At 39.7% G+C, this 20,204-nt stretch overlaps 2 protein-coding genes and 3 pseudogenes across 2 annotated transcripts; all 5 read left to right on the forward strand.

The window, feature by feature from the left end:
* The first annotated feature begins 928 nt into the window (after positions 1-928).
* On the forward strand, positions 929-3,871 carry LOC145463406 (adenosine receptor A1-like). Its single transcript, XM_081447160.1, has one exon. The coding sequence runs from the start codon at positions 1,113-1,115 to the stop codon at positions 2,142-2,144; it is 1,032 nt and encodes a 343-aa protein (XP_081303286.1). The 5' UTR covers positions 929-1,112; the 3' UTR covers positions 2,145-3,871.
* LOC145463609 (adenosine receptor A3-like) lies at positions 3,542-6,446 on the forward strand (annotated as a pseudogene).
* Positions 6,447-8,299: 1,853 nt separating this feature from the next.
* Positions 8,300-9,482, forward strand: LOC145464549 (adenosine receptor A3-like). Its single transcript, XM_081448479.1, has one exon. The coding sequence runs from the start codon at positions 8,454-8,456 to the stop codon at positions 9,369-9,371; it is 918 nt and encodes a 305-aa protein (XP_081304605.1). The 5' UTR covers positions 8,300-8,453; the 3' UTR covers positions 9,372-9,482.
* A 6,202-nt stretch (positions 9,483-15,684) lies between these two features.
* LOC145464089 (melanocyte-stimulating hormone receptor-like) lies at positions 15,685-17,073 on the forward strand (annotated as a pseudogene).
* A 1,040-nt stretch (positions 17,074-18,113) lies between these two features.
* On the forward strand, positions 18,114-19,123 carry LOC145462822 (uncharacterized; annotated as a pseudogene).
* The last annotated feature ends 1,081 nt before the right edge of the window (positions 19,124-20,204 follow it).

The following is a 20,204-nucleotide window of genomic DNA, read 5'->3' on the forward strand; positions in this document are numbered from 1 at the left end:
AAGGCAAAGCTTCTAAGCCATTTCTAAAATCAAATATAAACAGTAAAATAATTTATTTCTGAAGTACCCAGGATTGGTATTGCTTTTTAACGCGCAATGCGAAATAAACAAAAAGTGGAGAAGGAGAGCTGCCAAAATAGCTTTGACATTTCAGCGTGTTTGCCGACTGAAATCGACATCTTATCTGTACATCTGAGGTACATTCACGGTACACTATTTTTTTTTTCTTGGCAATAATCATATGACAAACACTTTTACTTCTTAAATATGTTTAATATGGAATTTCTGTATAGTCCAAGGCCTGTGATGACCCAATTTCAGCAATTGTGTTTAGGCGAAACTTAAGGCAACTCACGCCGCAGCAGTTATCTTATAAATTCCCAATTTTGGAGGAATCTTAGGTGAATTCAAGGCTATTCATGCGTTATCCCGAACAAAGAGTACGTTTGGAGAATATTTGCTTCAAGGTAATATTATTTTATGCGGGAAACTTAAGAATTTATGTAGGAAACTTAGAAAAAATAATCGGTGCAAAACTGTGTCAAGCAAGCTTTCGCGTCTGAATATTAGCTATGTTGATCGTACTCCTGTAGTTCCAAAAGGTTAGTGCCCAAAGTTTTCTTTTCCTGTTCCCGGTACACTAGCCCTAGTACTAAACATGGGCATTGGTCAGGACTCCAGATCACATTATACTTTTGAGAAACACTCCTTCAACCAGCAGCATGCCCGCTAAAATTTTGCGAAGGCCTTCTGTGGGGCATTTTCGAAAAATCATAATTAATTTTTCTTGAACCCGATTTTGAATATGTTACCGTTAATCGAAAGAAAAACATGAAATAAAATTATATGTAAGTTTTATTGTATTTGAATAAAAGCGTAGTTTTTCAGCTCCTTCAGCCCAACGCCTACATTTGACTCGAAACAGAACGGTTTTTACAGTTTTGGACCGTACTCGGAAATCGTCGCCAGAAATATTGAAAAATAGCACTTAAAGCCAAATTATTGCTATTTTTGTTTATCATATGGACTAACTGTCTCACACAGAAAATTTGAAGAAATTCTGTGTACGGCCGAAAATCGAGTGGTCGGTTCTTACACGGACAGCCTCTTAAATGTCAAATGCTTATTATCAAAAATTAATAATTCATGTACAGGTCAAATGCAAGCCCAACAACACAAAGCACTTCACAGCAAGCATAATTTCCCCACCATCTATAACGATCATGGCAAACATAACTGGTGATAGAAACTTGACAAGCAAACTGGTCCAAATAGTCCTGGTGTCACCAGCGGGTGTAGATGAATTTTTTTCAGCTTTGAACATTTTTCTATCGATCACTGCATCTCTGGGAAATGCTCTTATCCTTGTTGCTCTTCATAAAGTCTCCTCTATTCATCCTCCGACGAAACTATTGTTTCAATCTTTGGCGGTCACTGATCTTTGCGTTGGACTTATTGTACAACCACTCTTTGCAATCTTCCTGCTGTCTCGTATAACAGAGGTGAAACAAGACGTTTTGTATTATATGTACGAAGTTTCTCGAGCTTCGAGTTGGATTTTGTGTGCAGTATCCGTGTTGACGTCGACCGCAATTAGTGTGGACAGACTGCTCGCCCTGTTGTTGGGACTGAGATACAGACACGTCGTAACATTAAGGCGAGTTCGTGTAGCTGTAATTTGTTTTTGGTTAATTGGCGCTGTTGCTGGATCGACCCGGATGTGGAGAAGAGATATTGCCCTAAAGGAAGGCTCTGTTGTCATAATACTTTCTCTGGTAACTTCAATTATTAGTTACACGAAGATCCACCTCAAACTACGACGACAACAAGTCCAAGTGCTAAACAATGTTTCCCGGGAACCAACATCAAACAGTGGAGAGATGCCTCTGAATATAGTAAGATACAAAAAGACAGTGTCTAGCATTTTGTGGGTGCAGTTGGCATTAGCTGCTTGCTATATTCCTTGGGGCATTCTAGCTCTGCTATTTGTAATCGGAATAGAAAATGGCGAGGCTTGGATAGCTGCGGAGACTCTGATCTACTTAAACTCATCTCTAAACCCGATCCTGTATTGTTGGAAGATCAGAGAAGTGAGACAAGCAGTGAAAGACATTATCAGGCAACTCGACTGTATCTGTCAATAGTGTGTATAGATCGACGTAGAGATTCCCAAACATTTTAAATGAGTGGTGGGAATACAAATTGTTGCTTCGCGTGTAGGGAAAGCCCGTCCATCGCGGGCTCCATCCAGTGCTTACAGCTAAGTTTCTTCAAAGATAACAAATAGGAGTGCCCATAACATACACAGGGGATAAACGAGGGGGACAGAGGGCAAAAGACCACAGTGAAGTTATAGCGCTCCCTCTGCAACACAACGCTAAGGAGTTTACGAAACCACGACGGCAAAGGCAACGGGAACGTCACTGAACAAAAGAATTAATGAGCAGAACAATGGCTGTACACGTGCGCTATAATTCTTGGTATATTTCTTTGCCGTCCTTTGCAAGACAAGAACGTGAAATAACTAAATTTTGCGTTGTCTGGAGAACGTGAACCACGACGGCTAATATTTTAAATTTTTATTTCAAATTTATCGCTGTGTTTCGGATTTAGTTTTGCGATAGTTTTAACAGTGATAAACAAAGTAAATGACTTTAGAGTATCGCGAGATTCGTAGGTAAAATATAAATCCATTTTTTAATCGACGTTGTCCTCGGCGTCGCCGTCGTGGTTTCGTAAACTCCCAACTGGGCACAACAGGACACAACAAACACGACAGCAAACCCATGGACAGCAGCTACGCTCAAAAGCACGAACAACCAGACTTGTCGCTGAGGTTTGCCATCAAACCATGCAACCATAATGACCATGTGTACTTAGTAAAAAAATTATATAGTCGAAAACGTTTTTCGTAATCAGCTTGGTGTTAGAAGTTAGTCTAATATTATTCGGGGTATTAGGGACCCTTTAAAGAAGAGGAGCATCTTTTCCTATCTCAGAGATCAACATGCTCCTTTCTATTTTGCTACAAGAAACATGTTCAGATTCTTGTGATGAAGCTATCTGAAGACGTAGATGGGGAGGCGATATTATTTTTTCTCATGGTTATACAAGGAGTAGTAAGAAGGTTTGCATTTTAATTGATCCGTCGTTAAAAATCTGGTTGACCTTTTCCGCAGGCCGGGGATAATAGAGGAAGAATAGTACTAATTACACTGACTTTTGATCACTTGAAGATATCATCACTCCTTGCGACATCTTTGGCCCTAACAGTCACACGGACCAATTATAGGTTAGTCAAGATTTGAACGTCTGAAAGATAAGTCTGACATAACGACTAATTGTGGAACGTAGTTGGACCCGTATTGAGACCGAAAAACCTCCTCTGCATTTACTTTCAACACATTTACAAACGCGACCAGTGTCGTCAACAGAGCGTTTTCACTCACGTGGCCAACACACATGCAAATTCCTTGGAAGTAAAAAAGGGTTCACGTAAGAAAAGAGTTTAAATCCTGCAGGACTGGTTTGGGACACCAACATGATCGCCATTTCATTGTTTTGGGACACGAATATAGCTGCCGTGACGTCGTGTGACGCCTCAGCAGATGATAGCCATATTCATGTGAACATCGTTGTAATTTTGGAGTATCCATAAGAAAGTGGCCAGGGTTGAGGTTCTTCACTCGAACACAGAAAGTTCTTTTCTTAACAATGGCTTTCCCACGGACTGGATTAAAGTTTCCAGAGTTGTAGGACAAGAGCGTCCTCTCTTGCTCGTTTTATTCATCCTAACAGCTGAATTGTTGGCAAATAAAAAACGTCATCAAGATAATAATATCAAAGTGTCATATGGCGATGAGGTTTAGTGAAGTCAATAGAGTCAATATGCAGATGACACGAACGTTTTGTGTATGCGCGGATTTGGAATCGGTTGAGAATGTATTGCAGCTCTTAGCAGACTTCGGGGTTTTTTCCGGCTCAAAACTAAATAGAGAAGAAACAGCTACGTGGCTAGCAAATTGAGCTAATAGGAAAACAGAACCGTTGCAATTCTCCAACCAAAATGTTAAAGAAATATTATTCACATGACAAGAAAGGCAATGACGATTTCAACTTTTAACATGAAGATTCAGAAGTTGCATTTATGGAGATCAGCAGCAATTAGGTAAAATAACGTACACGAAATGCCATTTCAAAGCAAATCATGGACACGTGCACCTCGATAATTACGTTTTTAATTAAAATAAACTTCACTTTAAGTAACGAATAATTGACAAACGGCCGCATTTGAAAGCGGAAACACCAAAAGCTTACGCTCTTATAAAACGTTTGTAAACAGTCTATTAACGATACGTCATCAGCGACATATAAAACTGTCATCCCGTTATTAGCTACAACTGAAGCTCAAGGTGGCGAACATTCCCAGACCCGGAAATTAAAACTTCACAATCAAACTGAACCAAGCACTCAGCTCACCACCATCAGGCATTATTGAATTGGTCTCAGCGTTGAACATTGTTCTTTCCATCACCGCATTTCTGGGCAACGCGCTGATCCTTATTGCTCTTCATAACCTGTCTTCCATTTATCCTCCGACGAAACTTTTCTTTCGAAGTCTTGCGGTCGCTGATCTTGGAGTTGGCTTTCTTGCGCAACCACCCCAGATCTATGTAACCATTATTATGTCCCCCTTGATAAAGATTAATGGTCATGATGTTTTCTATATTCTTCAAGTAGCCCTTACTTTATGCTGGGGTTTGGGTCTAGTATCTATCTTGACGTTGGCCGCGATTAGTGTGGACAGACTTCTCGCCCTGTTGCTGGGACTGAGATACAGACATGTCGTAACTTTAAGGCGTGTTAGTGTAGTTATAATTTGGTTTTGGTTTACTGGTGCTTTAGCTGGATGGATTCGGATGCAGAAAAAAATTGATTTAGCTCACAAGCAAGCCTCTGTTATACTGACACTGTGATTTTCTGCTATACGACGATCCACCTCAAATTACGACATCAACAAGCCCAGTTGCATAATAATGTCCCCCAAGGCACGATCGTGATGGGAGGAGGGACTCCACTGAACATGGCAAGATACAGAAAGATAGTTTCTAGCATATCGTGGGTGCAGTTGGCTTTTGTTGCCTGTTATGTTCCGTCGGGCATTGTAATCGTGCTATCTGGAAATGGAATAAGTTACAAGGCTCGGAGAGCCACGGAGACTCTAGTCTTCCTAAACTCGTCTCTAAACCCGAACCTGTATTTCTGGAAGATCCGAGAAGTAAAACAAGAAGTGATAGACACGATCAGACAGTTTTACTGTTTTTTAACTCCACGAGCTCTGTGCCTGTTGCTGGGATCGGCCGCAAGGTAAACTTTTACAAGACCTTCGCGACGTAGTCATCAGTTATTCTCTGTAAGAACAAAGGGGAAAAGTCGGACTGCTACAACTACAGAAGAATTACTCTGCTCTTTATTGTAGGAAAAATCCTCGCAAGTGTTTTTTTGAACAGACTGCTGCCTTCCATCGTTGTAGATTATCTCCCAGAGAGCGAGTGTGGATTTAGAGCCAACAGAAGCCTTAAAGGCATGGTCCTCAGACAGCTACAGGAAAAGTGCCGAGAGCAGAGCAAGGGGCGGTTTGCAACGTTTGTCGATCTCATTAAAACGTTTGACACGGTGAGTAGAAAAGGGTTGTGACAGATCTTGGAGCGACTCGGCTGTCCACCCAAGTTCCTCAGCATGGTCATCCAGCTGCACGAAAACCAGTGTGGTCAAGTAAGGCTCAACACTGTGTCTGAGCCTTTTCAATCGCAAACGGTGTGAAACATGTTTGCGTCCTGGCAACGACTCTCTTCCCCATCTTCTTCAGTTAAATGCTCGAGCAAGCTCCTGAAGACATTGAAGATGGCGTCGACATCCGCAGCCGCCTTGACGGCAACCTTTTCAACCTCAGCCGACGTCAGGGCCACAGGAAGACCATGGAGCAACTGATCTGGGACCTCCTCTTCGCCCACGACGTCGCTCTCGTTGCACACACAGAAAGAGCCTTGCAACGCCTAACGTCTTGCTTTGCAGAGTCTGCCAAGCTCTTTGGTCTCGAAGTCAACTTGACGAAGACGGAGGCCCTCCATCAGCCTGCAGCTCGGGAAGTGTATCGCGCCCTCACATCAGCGGTTCACCTACCTGGGATGCATCATCTCCTCGGATGCTAAGATCGACAAAAAGATCCACAACAAACTGCCTGAGGTAAACAGTGCTTTTGCCTGTTGCAGCGTGGCAAACACTGCTTTTGGCAGCAGCGTGTGTGGAACAACAAGCACCTGAAGAAGGCTACCAAGATCAGCGTGTACAGAGCCATCGTACTGACCACTCTACTTTATGGCTCTGACTCCTCGAACGCTTCTATCAGCGCTGTCTGCGCACCAGTCTCAACATCCACTGGAGTGACTTCATCACCAATGTCGAAGTCCTTGAATGAGCGGAGCTCTCCAGCATCGAAGCCATGCTGCTGAAGTCACAGCTACGTTGGGCAGGGCATGTCTCCAGGATGAAAGACCACCGCCTGCCAAAGATGATGATGATCATAATAACAATAATAATAATAATAATAATAATAATAATAATGATGATGATGATGATGATGATAATAATAATAATTTAATAACTTCTAGGGCGCTAGTTACATTCACTGATCAACAGCGCTTTACAACTTAAAATACTACAATGAAATTCAAATTTGTAAAACTAACTACATCTATATTAATAAAATAGAATATTCATAATATTGATAATAAACTTAATTAGATCACACTGTATGGTGAACTCTCCACTGACCAGCACGACAGAGGGGCACCAAAGAAGCGCTTCAAAGACAGCTTGAGGAAAGCTGTTGGTGCCTGCCACATCAACCATAGCCGGTGGTCTACTCTTATAGCAGACCGCCACACTTGGCGTCACATGCACCATCCACTAAGCTGTCGCCTCCTTCAAAGCAACCTGTGAGGCAAACATTGCGGAGAAAAACGTAGGAGAAAGAGCTACGAAGCTGCAGCACCAAACCTGGATCCATCTTTCATCTGTAGTCGCTGAAACCGGGCCTGCCGGTCATGCATTGGCCTCACCAACCACGAGAGCGCCTGAAGTCGACGGGAACCCTCACTCCCTACATGATATTCGGTGCTGAAGTTAGGCCATGATCATGAATTATTTCTCTGTAGCGCCAAATTGTTACCTTGTTCAAATCCAGTCTGGCTATTTGGTAAATTAAATGTTAAATTTATAATTCCATTTTTAAACTAATATGTGACTTGCTTGTTTGAGGTCTTTTGTCAAAAGTTTAAAACTCCCTCCATTGAGATATTAATCTCATTTGGAAGATTTTCCTTATATAAAAATAGCGTAAGATATAAATGAGCCGCAGGCATACAAATTGTTGCTTTAAGCGCAGGGAAAGCCCGCTCATCGCTGGCTGTCTCCAGTACTTACAGTCGGGTGTCTTCTTGTTTTTCTCCTCCATTAAGTAATATGCCGCACTGACAGAGCGGACGACAAACACAAGGACAGCGGCTACACTCAAAGGTGCGAACAATCAAAACATGGAACTATAATGACTAGGCCTTGCACTTAACGCAATGATGCATTTCAACCGAAACCGTCTTTTTCAACCGAACCGGTTGGTATTAGGAGTGAGGAGAACATTTTTTTTCCAAATGACGCAATGTTCAGGGGAAAACATGTTGAAATATAAACTTTCACTTAAACTAGTTTTGACTTCCTGCGAAGGTGCTATGACCTGAAAAGGTTGTTAACTCTTCAGACGGTGAACACTGCTACAGTTTTTGCGCTCTTCAAATGATAAAAAGAAAGCTGTTAAAAGCAGCTCTTAGCTAACTCAATATATTTATACACGTATGAAGTCTTATCATCTGCAGTTCAAACAAAAGTAATTAAAAAGAATATTTCAATAATCAAGCCGGATGTCAGTTATACTGGGCTGGCACATAAAAATTTCTATATTTTATATTATCAAGATGAAGAGGTATCTCCAGCTCCTCAGTATGTCACAGTGTAAAGTGCGCCTATTCTTTTCCTAAAGCTTTGTATTAAAATATTACATCGATGCTATTCTTTCGGTCTTTTACCGGTCTTCACTGACAGTTTATTTTAAATTACTTCGTGAAATAACAGCCAGGTAAAAAACTGAAATCTGAATCTCATTCCAACTGACAAATCATTGGCGCATCGATAATCAACTCTACAGAATAAACTTCACTGACAGATGGCGGCATTTGAAAGCGGGAATGCCAGATAACATTAGTGCACAGTTCATTAGCAATACCTCATCGACGACATATAAAATGTTCAAACCGTTATAAGCTACAAGCTGAAGGTTTTTACTCATTTTTAAGCCTGGTGTTCGAAGCAAGATTTAATTTCTCACCGATACTGGACCAATGGCGCCGGCAAACATTACTGTTGATGGAAACTTCACAAGCAAACTGAACCAAGAACTCAGTGCGCCACCAGCGGGCAGAATCGAATTGTTCTCTGCTTTGAACATTTTTCTATCGATCACCGCATCTCTGGGCAATGTTCTGATCCTTATTGCTCTTCATAAAGTCTCTTCTATTCATCCTCCGACGAAACTTTTCTTTCGATGTCTGGCGGTCACTGATCTTGGAGTTGGCGTTTTTGCGCAACCACTCTATGTAGCCTTCATTATGTCTCCCTTGTTAAATATGAATGTCCATGATATTTTCTATGTTCTTCAAGTCGCTCTTTTTTTAAACTGGTGTTTGTGTGGAGTATCTCTGTTGACATCGGCTGCAATAAGTGTGGACAGACTTCTTGCCCTGTTGTTGGGACTGAGATACAGACATGTCGTAACATTAAGGCGAGTTCATGCAGTTATAATTTGTTTTTGGTTAATTGGCGCTTTAGCTGGATTGATTCGAATGAAAGAAATTGATTTAGCCTTGAACGGAGCCTCTGTTACTTTGACATTGTGTCTAGTAACTATGAGTTTCTGCTACACGACGATCCACATCAAACTACGACATCAACAAGCCCAGTTACATAACAATGTCGCTCAAGGCCCAATCGGAATCGGAGGAGGGAGTTCACTGAATATAGCAAGATACAAAAAGACAGTTTCTAGCATATTGTGGGTGCAGTTGGCTTTAGTTACATGCTATGTTCCATTGGGCATTGTAGTCCTACTATCTGCAAATGAAATAAGTTACGTGGTTTGGAGGGCCACGGAGACTCTATTCCTCCTAAACTCGTCTCTAAACCCGATCCTGTATTGTTGGAAGATCCGGGAAGTAAAACAGGCAGTGAGAGACACGATCAGACAGTTTTACTGTTTTTAACAGCAAATCTGTTCCTTGCAGCACCTAAAATTACTATTTATCAAAAGTTTAAAAACTTCCTCCATTAAGACTTTAATTTCATTTAAGAGATTTTAATTTTATAAAAATGAAAGCCCAAGCCTTTAAAATGAGCGGCAGGCATACAAATTGTTGTTTTCACTGCAGAGAAAGTACGCCGCAAGTACTTACAGTCAGGCTTTATTTGTAGGCCTTATACTGAGCGCAATTATGCGTTTCAATCGAAAGCGTCTTTTGTAACCGGACCGGTTGGTATTACAACTTAAGAGAACTCTCTTTTCAAATGACGTAGTGTTCAGCCTGAAATATATTGAAAATTAAGCACGTTTTGACTTCCTCCGAAGAGGCTGTGATCTGAAGGGGGTGTTAACTTTGTAGACGATAAATTACCATTCATTCCTCTGGTGAAAATCAGAGATATAAACACGTGTAACTAGTGTTTTAGTCTTAAACGTCTTAGTGGCATGTGCAAGTTTGTGACGAGAGTAAATTTTGTGGGTATAGTCTCGTTTGAAAACGTACGGATGTTGGCCCGTCATTTGTACTCAGGCCTCGTCGGAAGGAAGGGCTCCCCAGATTCAGTTAATGGTTGTTAATCTCGTGTTAGAATAAAGTAGTTAACCATTTGTAGCTGCTTTGTGTGGTCTTGAGGCTATCACACCAGCCAACATTGATACAGTTTTTGCGCTCTTCAAATGATAAAAAGAAAGCTGCTAAAAGCAGCTCTTAGCTAACTCAATATATTTATACACGTATGAAGTCTTGTCATCTACAGTTCAAACAAAAGTAATTAAAAATAATATTTCAATAATCAAGCCGGATGTCAATGTTAATAAGCACATTAGAAAAATATCGTTATTTTATATTATCAAGATGAAGAAGCTCCTCAATATGTCACAGTGTAAAGTGCGCCAGTTCTTTTCCCAAAGCTTTGTATTAAAATATTGCATCGATGCTATTCTTTCGGTCTTTACTGACAGTTTATTTTAAATTACTTCGTGAAATAACAGCTAGGAAAAACAATTGAAACCTGAATCTTACTCTAACTGACAAATCATTGGCACATCGATAATTAACTTTACAGAAAAACTTCACTGTAAGGAAAAAGTAATTGACAGATGGCGGTATTTGAAAGCGGAAATGCCAGAAAACGTTAGTGCACAGCCATTAGCAATACGTCATCGACGACATATAAAATTTTCAAACCGTTATTAGCTACAAGCTTAAGGTTTTTACTCATTTTTAAGCTTGGTGTTCAAGACCAAGATTTAATTTCTTACCGATACTAGACCAATGGCGCCTGCAAACATTACTGTTGAGTTTTTTTTTTTTTTAATAATTTTAATTTACAAAACACAGTTCTACAATACTTACGTTACTTACAATACGGGTCACTTATGCTGGCAATACAATACTCAATACAGTTCCTTACAGAAAATACAATTACTTGCAATATGGGCTACTTACACTGCTAACAATATAATACTCTACTTACGTTACTTGCTGTACATACAGTTACTTACAATACGTTATACTGTGTATTGACTTTGAGGAGGGAGGAGTACTTCTCACTAAAACATTTAATTAAGACAAATTTTCAAGCTTGTATTTAATGTGTAGCTTACTGATAGAATCCTGAATGGAGATGGCCAGGCTATTTAACTTGCTTGAATAAATATAATGGCGCATAAATAAGGTGGTGTAGTTGAATTTCCGTATTATTGCTATGTCGTGGGAGCTTGCAGTAATACCGAACAAGGTCTCCTCTGTGGTAGGAGAAATTTGACACGCATTCACTTGGTTGAACCAGCTCAAGACTTTTTGGGTAAACAATTTGGTAAACATACATTCGATAAAAGAGTGCTCAATTGAACTTTATCTCCGCAGTATTCATCGTCCGCCTTAATACCAAATCTGAATAGTTCTTTCTCAGTTACTATCGTTCTATGGATTAATTTAAATTGAAACTCTTTGAGTTTAGTTTCCTTACAAATATTTTTTAGTGATTTAAAGATCTTAGTCCACACGTCCCTTTTTAAAGAGAGTTTTTCGCTCAAACGTTTAGGGCCCGTTTGATCTTCGGTGTGAATCTTGACGTTAAGCAAATTATAAAAATCCTTTGACTTAGCCTTGTGCAGATTAATTTGTGTCGATTCGTTGAGGGAAAAGATATTATTATTTCCGGTAAAAAATGATTTGTTGATGATGTCGGAGCACTTGGCTAGAGACCTTAAGCGTTCCGGAATAGCACTAACAACTTGATGATACTGTAAAAAATTGGATTCACAGGAATATTTATCCCAAAACTCGCGGAATGTTAAAAAATTGCCACTTTCATTCAATAGGTCATTAATTGATAGAATACCCTTTTTAAACCATTCACTAAGGAAGATGGGTTTCCCGTCCACCAATATATCTTTGTTATTAAACAATACTAACTCCTGCTTTTGATCATACGAGTAAAGAGTTTTTAATTCGTTGAAGAAGTCTAGTATCTTCTTATAGAAGGGCGGGAGATCTTTAGAATAATTTGTGTCGTAGTTGCACCTTAGTAGAAAGTTTAACCCTCCCTTTCTTCTGAAATAGTGCTCTGGAATAATATACCAATTACTATTGTCCGAAGTCCGCAACAGTCTCGGGATCCAGGCGAGTTTTAGGGCTTTTAACATAATATCAAAGTCGGTCATGCGTATTCCACCGTTTTCTGGATCCTGATAAAGGCCTGATCTTTTTATTTTATCTTTTTTGTTTTTCCAGAGGAACTTAAAAGATTTTGTTCTTACAATTTCCACAATTCCTTTGGGAACATCTAGATTAGAGGCCGAATAAATAAGTTGCGATATGCCCAAGGTTTTAATTAACATGGCTCTTCCAAATATCGTCAAGTCCCGTGAACTCCACATATCCAGCTTAATTTGCAACTTTTGGATCTTTTTGTCGAAGTTGAGCTCGTTATTCTCCTTAATATTATACGAAAAATATATCCACAATATCTTAACGGGGCTGTGGAACCATTTTAAATCCAGAGGCTTACTTCTATTACTTTTCCATTTCCCCAACCAAAGCGCCTTCGTTTTCTTTACATTTAAGGACAGGCCAGCAATTCGTTCGAAATCCCCAACAATTTTCAAGGCCATTTCTAAAGATTCTATGTCCGCATTGAATAGAGTTGTATCATCAGCGAATTGGGACAGCTTGATTTCCTTACCGAAGACTTTGATTCCTCTCACGTTGGAATCCTGACGTATCTTATTTGAGAGTACCTCTGCAGAAAGAATAAACAAATAAGGGGAGAGTGGGCAACCTTGTCGAACTCCTTTTGATGGTTTAAACCAACTGGTTATAAAACCATTGTTTTGTACCGCGCTTTCTGTGTTCGTGTAGAATATCTTAATCCAGCGCTTGATGTCACTACCAAAATTAAAATGGTCTAAAGTTTTCATTATAAAGGGCCATTCAATCGAATCAAAAGCTTTACGGAAGTCTAGGGAGGTTAGAATGCCAGGTAAGTTTTGTAGATTCGTATATTCCATTATGTCACTTATAAGTCAGATATTTTCCCCAATGTATCTCCCTTTTACGAAGCCTGTTTGGTCAGAGTGGATAAGGTTTGGTAGTGTCGGTTCAATGCGTTTTGCTATTGCTTTTGCCGCTATTTTAAGATCAACGTTAAGCAAAGTAATCGGTCTCCAGTTTGAAAGATCTAGGAGTGACCCGTCTTCTTTCGGAACTAAAGTAATTATTCCCCTTCGTTGTGAAATGGAGAGTTCACCTTTCTCGTGCGCTTCGTTAAAACTTGCTATTAAATCGTTTCCTAAAAGATCGAAAAAATAGGTATAAAATTCAACGGTAAATCCATCTTCCCCCGGCGCTTTATCATTCTGAAAGGTTTCTAGTATCTTTTTGCATTCTTCGTACGTAAGTGGACCCTCCAAGGTTCCTTGCACGTCCTCTGAAAGCTTAGGCGATTCAACATTTTCAGTGAATGTGTCATAAGCTGTTTCAGAAAAGGTTAAATCCGAGGTATATAGGTTTCTATAATAATCTTCAATTTGCTCTAGAATCAGTGTCTCGTTGCGCGTAATAGAATCATTTTGTAATCGAAGCTCACTGATAGTTTTTTTTGTTGTAATTACTTTTTTCAAGATTGAAAAAATACTTTGTTGGGCGTTCACCATTTTCTATCCAGCGACATTTTGCTCTAAACATTGCCTGTTTTCCTTTTTCTTCGTAAATTGACTTAAGTTCCGTTTTCAGTCCGTCATACTCCCGTAGTACTCCATCGATGTAAGGAGAAGAAAAATTATCGCAGATGATAACATTAAGTTGGTCTATTCTACGTCTTAATTCCTGTTCTCGGTTGCTGATGCATTTTGCTTTATTTTTGGAAAAGGAAATAGTCGCAGATCTGATTTCCATTTTCATTAACTCCCAAAAGAGCCTCTTATCCGTCACCTGGCTATAATAACTGCACGCGTGAGCGTATGTATCACGAACCTTACTCACATACTGCATGTCATTCAATAGGGTGTTGTTAAATTTCCAGAGTCCTGGTCCCCGAGGAGGTTTGTTGGGCCAAGATAGCGAAATATAAATTGCGTTATGGTCAGGTGCGATAGCATGGTAAATTTCCGAATTCTTTACATCCCCAGAGAGATTTTTTGCAATTAAGAAAAAGTCAATCCTAGATTTAAGTTTAAGAGATTTTGATTCGTACGTGAATTTGCGTAACTTTGGATGTCGCATTCTTTGAATATCCACTAAGTCAAACATTTCCATTGTTGTCAGAATGAGATTACGGTAACCGGACGGTTTCCACGGTGCACCTCCGATCTTATCTTTTTTTGATAAAGTACAATTCCAGTCTCCCCCGACAATTAGCGAGGTGAGCTCTGATTTATCGATTATGCAATTGTTGAGCTCTTGCATGAATTGGAGTTGATTAGCCTGGTCATTAGGTGCGTAAATATTGCACAGTGATAGTTTTTGTCCATTAAGAGTGACTGTAATAAGCACTATTCTGCCCGAGTCATCGGCATAAGAATAATCAACTTTTGGTTGTACAAAGGGATCAATTAAAATACACACACCTTTACTATGCGTGGTGCCATGTGAGAAAAATAGCTCGCCACCCCATTCTCTTCTCCAAATATTTTCATCGGCTCGTGCTGAATATGTTTCTTGTAAAAAATAAATGTTTGCTTTTTGATCTTTTAGGTATGAAAATATACTCCTCCTCTTGATTTGATCTCTGATTCCCCGAACGTTCAATGATAAGACGTCAAATTTGGACAAACTACCCGCATTCATATTACACGATAGAAAAGAAAAAAAGGAATTAAATTACGAGAAAAAAAAAAAAAATACAAAAACTCACGAAAGTATAGACAATCCAGACAACGCACACAGACAAATACACACAACAATACAAAAGAGAACAACTAAACCTTTTGCAAGTAGGGTAAAGAGATAAGTCACAGTTTCAAACAGAGTCCGTCCCCTCTCCCAAAATAATTCTAAAAGCAGGCTACAGATTCTCGAGGTCCTCTAATTCGATGATTTTGATGGGTTTCCCTTTCGGCGAAGTCTTCACGTAAATTGTTCCGTCCATCGACCATGCGCTCAATAGCTCGCCATCTCTACGTTTCTCGTTAGCTCTCGACATGATGCGGCGACGATAGGAAGTTAAGTTTTCGTTGATGAAGATCCTTGTCGTCTGTACTTTCGTTGCGTAAGAGGAGTCGGGGAAGAGGTCGGCCAGTTTGACGTGTTTAAGTTTTGTTCTAGCTCTGTAGAGATTCGTCTTGGCTTTGTGACTAATAAATTTTGCAATTATTGCTTTGTTGCCCCGAGTATTTAATTTATGGGAAATTTCAATGTCATCGGAGTTGACAGGAACCTCTAGCGCTTCTGCTACCTTTAGGAAGGCCTCTTCTGTGGAGTTGTACGCGCTTTCTGGAATTCCATGGAATTCAAGAGAGTTTTTCCTGGTATACTGTTCTAAACGGTCTTGGAGGTCGTAAAGCTCTGCTATTTCCTCTTGTTGTTCATTTATTCGTTTCTTCGCATCGTCGAGCTCTTTCTCCGTAGCTGCAAACTGTGTCCTGGCTTTAGTGAGTTGTTTCTTGAGGTCCACAATCTCACTTTGCTGTTTGTTTACAGTGGATTTTAGTTCTTTTACGTCTTCGCTGATTTTCTTGTTTTCCAATAGAATATTATTGACTGTGATTTGTATATCTACCAACATCTCTTTTAAGTCCGTTAGACTGGGTTCTTTGTTGTGGTTTTCGGTGGTTGGAGGTTCCGTTGCGAAGGTTTCGCCTTCGACAGCCGCCATGTTGGTTCGCTTGGAATCTGACTGTCCTTCTTCAATGGAGCCACGTTCACCACGTTTATGCTTTCGACCTCTTCCAGTCATATGATTGTATCGTGGGTCATTCCCTGCTCGTTAATACTAAAAAGATTGATTACTTTCACATTGAAGGGAAAAGTATTGGGGACGTAGACTGCTGCATTAAAACGCGTGCCTCGCGCTACGTCCACGCATGCCCCGTCCACGCATTACTGTTGATGGAAACTGCACAAGCAAACTGAACCAAGAACTCAGTGCGCCACCAGCGGGCAGAATCGAATTGTTCTCTGCTTTGAACATTTTTCTATCGATCGCCGCATCTCTGGGCAATGTTCTGATCCTTATTGCTCTTCATAAAGTCTCTTTTATTCATCATCCGACGAAACTTTTCTTTCGATGTCTGGCGGTCACTGATCTTGGAGTTGGCGTTTTTGCGCAGTCACTCTGCGTAGCCTTCGTTATGTCTCCCTTGATAAATATGAATGACCATGATATTTTCCATGTTCTCCAAGTACGTTATTTTTTAAGCTGGTGTTTGTGTGTAGTATCTCTGTCGACGTCGGCCGCAGTACGTTTGGCAGACTTCTCGCCCTGTTGTTGGGACTGAGATACAGACATGTCGTAACATTAAGACGAGCTTATGCAGTTATAATTTGTTTTTGGTTAATTGGCGCTTTAACTGTATGGGCTCGGACCCAAAGTATTGATTTTGCTAACGAGGAAACCTTTGTTTTTTTGACACTTTTTCTTGTAATTATGATTTTCTGCTACAAGAAGATCCACCTCAAATTACGACATCAACAAGCTCAGCTACATAACAATGTCCCCTAAGGCCCGTTCGCAATCGGAAGAGGGACTCCACTGTATATAGCAAGAAACAAAAAGACAGTTTGTAGCATATTGTGGGTGCAGTTGGCTTTAGTTACCTGCTATGTTCCGTCGTTCAGTTTAATCGTGCTTCGTGCAAATCGAATAGGTTGTGAGATCCACGGAGACTCTAGTCTTCCTAAACTCGTCTCTAAACCCGATCCTGTATTGCTGGAAGGTCCGAGAGGTAAAACAAGCAGTGAGAAACACGATCAGACAGTTTTGCTGTTTTTAACAGCTAAACTGATTTATTCCTTGTAGCACCAAAATTCACCTGTTTTCAATCGAGTGTAGCTAGTTTGGTAAATGAAACGTCACATTTATAATTCCAGCTTTTAAATTATTATATGACTTGCTTGTTTGAGCTCATTTATCAAAAGTTTAAAAGCTCCCTTCATTGAAAAATTTAATCTAAGTTGAAAGATCTAATCTTATACAAAAATAAAAGCACAAACCTCTTAAATTAGCGCCATACATACAAATTGTTAATAAAGATGGTGAATTTTAAGCTCGGTAATGAAATGTGAAGGTGAATTAATCAATGATTAATTTACCTTCACATTTCACTACCGAGCTTAAAATTCACCATCTTTATTAACTTATCACTACTCACGATGACTTCGATAGTGTTCATCCTAGCAGTACGCAGGACGCCTGTCATATATGAACTCAGTTAAATGACCTTGTTCTCCATGAGTTCTCGTAACTCAATGGATAGAGCGCCCGTCCGGTGTTCGGGAGGTCATGGGTTCGATTCCTGTCGTGGGACTCTTTGTCCCACGCTCGTGTCATGTTGATTAATTCACCTTAACATTTCATACAAATTGTTGCTTCTACTGCAGGGAAATCCCGCCCATTCCGCACCGGGTGTCTCCAGTATTTGGCATTATTACTCGCTGAAGAACTGGGTACCACTTCTAAAAATAGCTTGAGAGGGGCTATTTTAATAATAAGGCCTATATAGTGCAATAACTATATTACCCTTCATTCTCTCTTGCTGTTAATCAATACATTTATACACGTACGACGCATCATCGACTACAATTCAAACAAAAGCGATAATGAAGAATATTTCAACACTCAAGTCGGATGTGTTATTGTGGAAATTAAACAATATCTTTATTTTTAATTACGAAGATGGAGTGGAATCTGCAGCCCTCAATATATATGTCACAGCTTAAAGTGCGCCTGTTCATTTGCGAAAGCTTTGTATTAACATATTTAAAAGATGCTATTATTCCGGTCTTTATTCTTATTTTATTAACTTTACGACGAAAAATAACAGCTGGGAAAAAAAATAATGCAATCGAAATGTCATTCCAAAGCAAATCATAAGCACATCGATGATGAACTTTTCAGAACAAACTTCACTGTAAGTAAAAAAAAAAAAACAATTGACGAATAAAGGCATTTGAAAGCGGAAATGGTACAAAGCTCAGGCTATTATAAAACGTTAGCACACAGTCAATTAACAATACTTCATCAGCGACATATAAAATTGTCAACCCGTTATCAGCTACAAGCTGAAAATGTTCATAGTTAAGCATCGAATTCAGAACATGGTTTGATGTTCTTATCGTCACTAGGCTGATGGTGGACATTATTGGAGATTATTGGAAACTTCACAACTCTACTCTACTGAACCAAGCATTCAGCTCACCAAAAGCTGCCATAATTGAGTTGTTCTCAGCTTTGAACATTTTCTTATCCATCACAGCATTTGTAGGCAATGCTCTGAACCTTATTGATACATAATGTCACTTCTATTCATCCTCCAACGAAACTTTTCTTTCGATGTCTGGTGCTCACTGATCTTGGAGCTGACCTTCTCGCGCAACCACTCCTTCTAACCACCATTATGTCTCCCTTGATAAAGATGAATTTTCATAATGTTTTCTATGTTTTTCACTTAGTAGGTCTTAATTTTAGCTGGTGTTTGTGTAATGTATGTATCTTGACGTCGGCTGCAGTAAGTGTGGACTCGCCCTGTTGTTGCATTGGGACTGAGATACAGACATGTAGTAACGTTAAGGCGAGTTCGTGTAGTTATAATTTGTTTTTGGTTAATTGGTGCTTTAGCCGGATCGTTTCAAATGCAGAGAACTGGTTTAGCCTACAAGGGAGTCGTTGTTATTTTGACACTTTTTCTAGTAACTACGATTTTCCGCGACACGAAGATCCACGTCAAGCTAAGACATCAACTAGCCCAGCTACATAACAATGTCCCCCAAGAACGATGGGAATTGGTGGAGGGACTCCACTGAATATAGTAAGGTACAAAAAGATAGTTTCTAGAATATTGTGGGTGCAGTTGGCTTTAGTTACCTGTTATATTCTGTTTATATTTGGCATTGCGCTCATGGTATCTGCAAATGGAACAAGTTACGTAGCTTGGAGAGCCACGGAGACCCAAGTCTACCCAAATTCGTCCTTAAACCCGATCCTGAATTGTTGTAAGATCCGAGAAGTAAAATAGTCAGTAAGGGACGAGATCAGACAGTTTCATTGTTTTTAAGAGACTAATTTATTCCTTGTAGCATTAAATTATTACCTTGTTCAGATCCAGACTGGCTAGTTTGGTAAATTTAACGCTGCATTTATAATTTAAGTTTTTCAACTTATGTCTGACTAGCTCGTTTGAACTCATTCATCAAAAGTTTCAACGCTCCTTTCATTGAGTATTTAATCTCATTTGAAGGATTTGGGCTTATGAAAAATAAAAGCCCAAACTTTTTAAATTAGCAGCAGGCAGTGAAACTGTTGCTTCCATTGCAGGCAAAGCCATCCGGCGCTGCCTTTCTCCAGTACTTACAGTCGAACGGGAGTGCCAATTTACATACCAGGGGACAAAGAGTCGTTTGGAGATTATAGCGCTCTCTCTGCAAAACAACATGACACGACAGGACACAAAGAAACATCACACGAGAAGACGACAAACACAAGGACAGGCGCTACGTTCAAAGGCGCAAAAAGCAAAACATGGAACTTTGATGATTAGGCCTTGAACTTGGCGCAATGATTTATTTCAGTTGAAAGCGTTTTTGTAACCGAACCAGAAGTTTCTTTTCAAATGACACAATGTTCAGGTTTAAATATATTGAAAAATTAACTTAAACTTAACCAAGTTTTGACTTCCTCGGGAGGTACTGTGACCTGAAGAGGCTGTTAACTTTTCAGACGATAATTTGCTCTTAATTCCTCTGGTGAAAATCAGTGAAATAAAAGACCTCTAACTAGTTATTTAGTCTAAGACGTCTGAGTGGCATGTGTAGATTTGTTACTTGTGTACATTTTGTGGGGATAGCCTCGTTTAAAGGTGGCCGAACACAGTTTTCGCGCGCGCTTTTGCTGATGCAATTCAGCGCGCGCACAAGGATTGCAAAAAAACAAACATGCCGTCAATAGAGCGATAATTTTTTTTTACTCAACGCCCGCACTATCTGTACTATTTTTCTCAATAATTGAACGCAGTGTATTGATGGCTTTAGTCTTTTATTACAAAGATATGTTAAAAAACGTACCGATGCAAAGAACCCAGCAATTCTAAGCTTTTTCTTTATTGGATAATTTTCTAAGCTTTTTCTTTATGGATAATT

The sequence above is a fragment of the Orbicella franksi genome, chromosome 12, assembly GCF_964199315.1.
Source record: "Orbicella franksi chromosome 12, jaOrbFran1.1, whole genome shotgun sequence".
NCBI classification, from domain to species: Eukaryota; Metazoa; Cnidaria; class Anthozoa; order Scleractinia; family Merulinidae; genus Orbicella; species Orbicella franksi.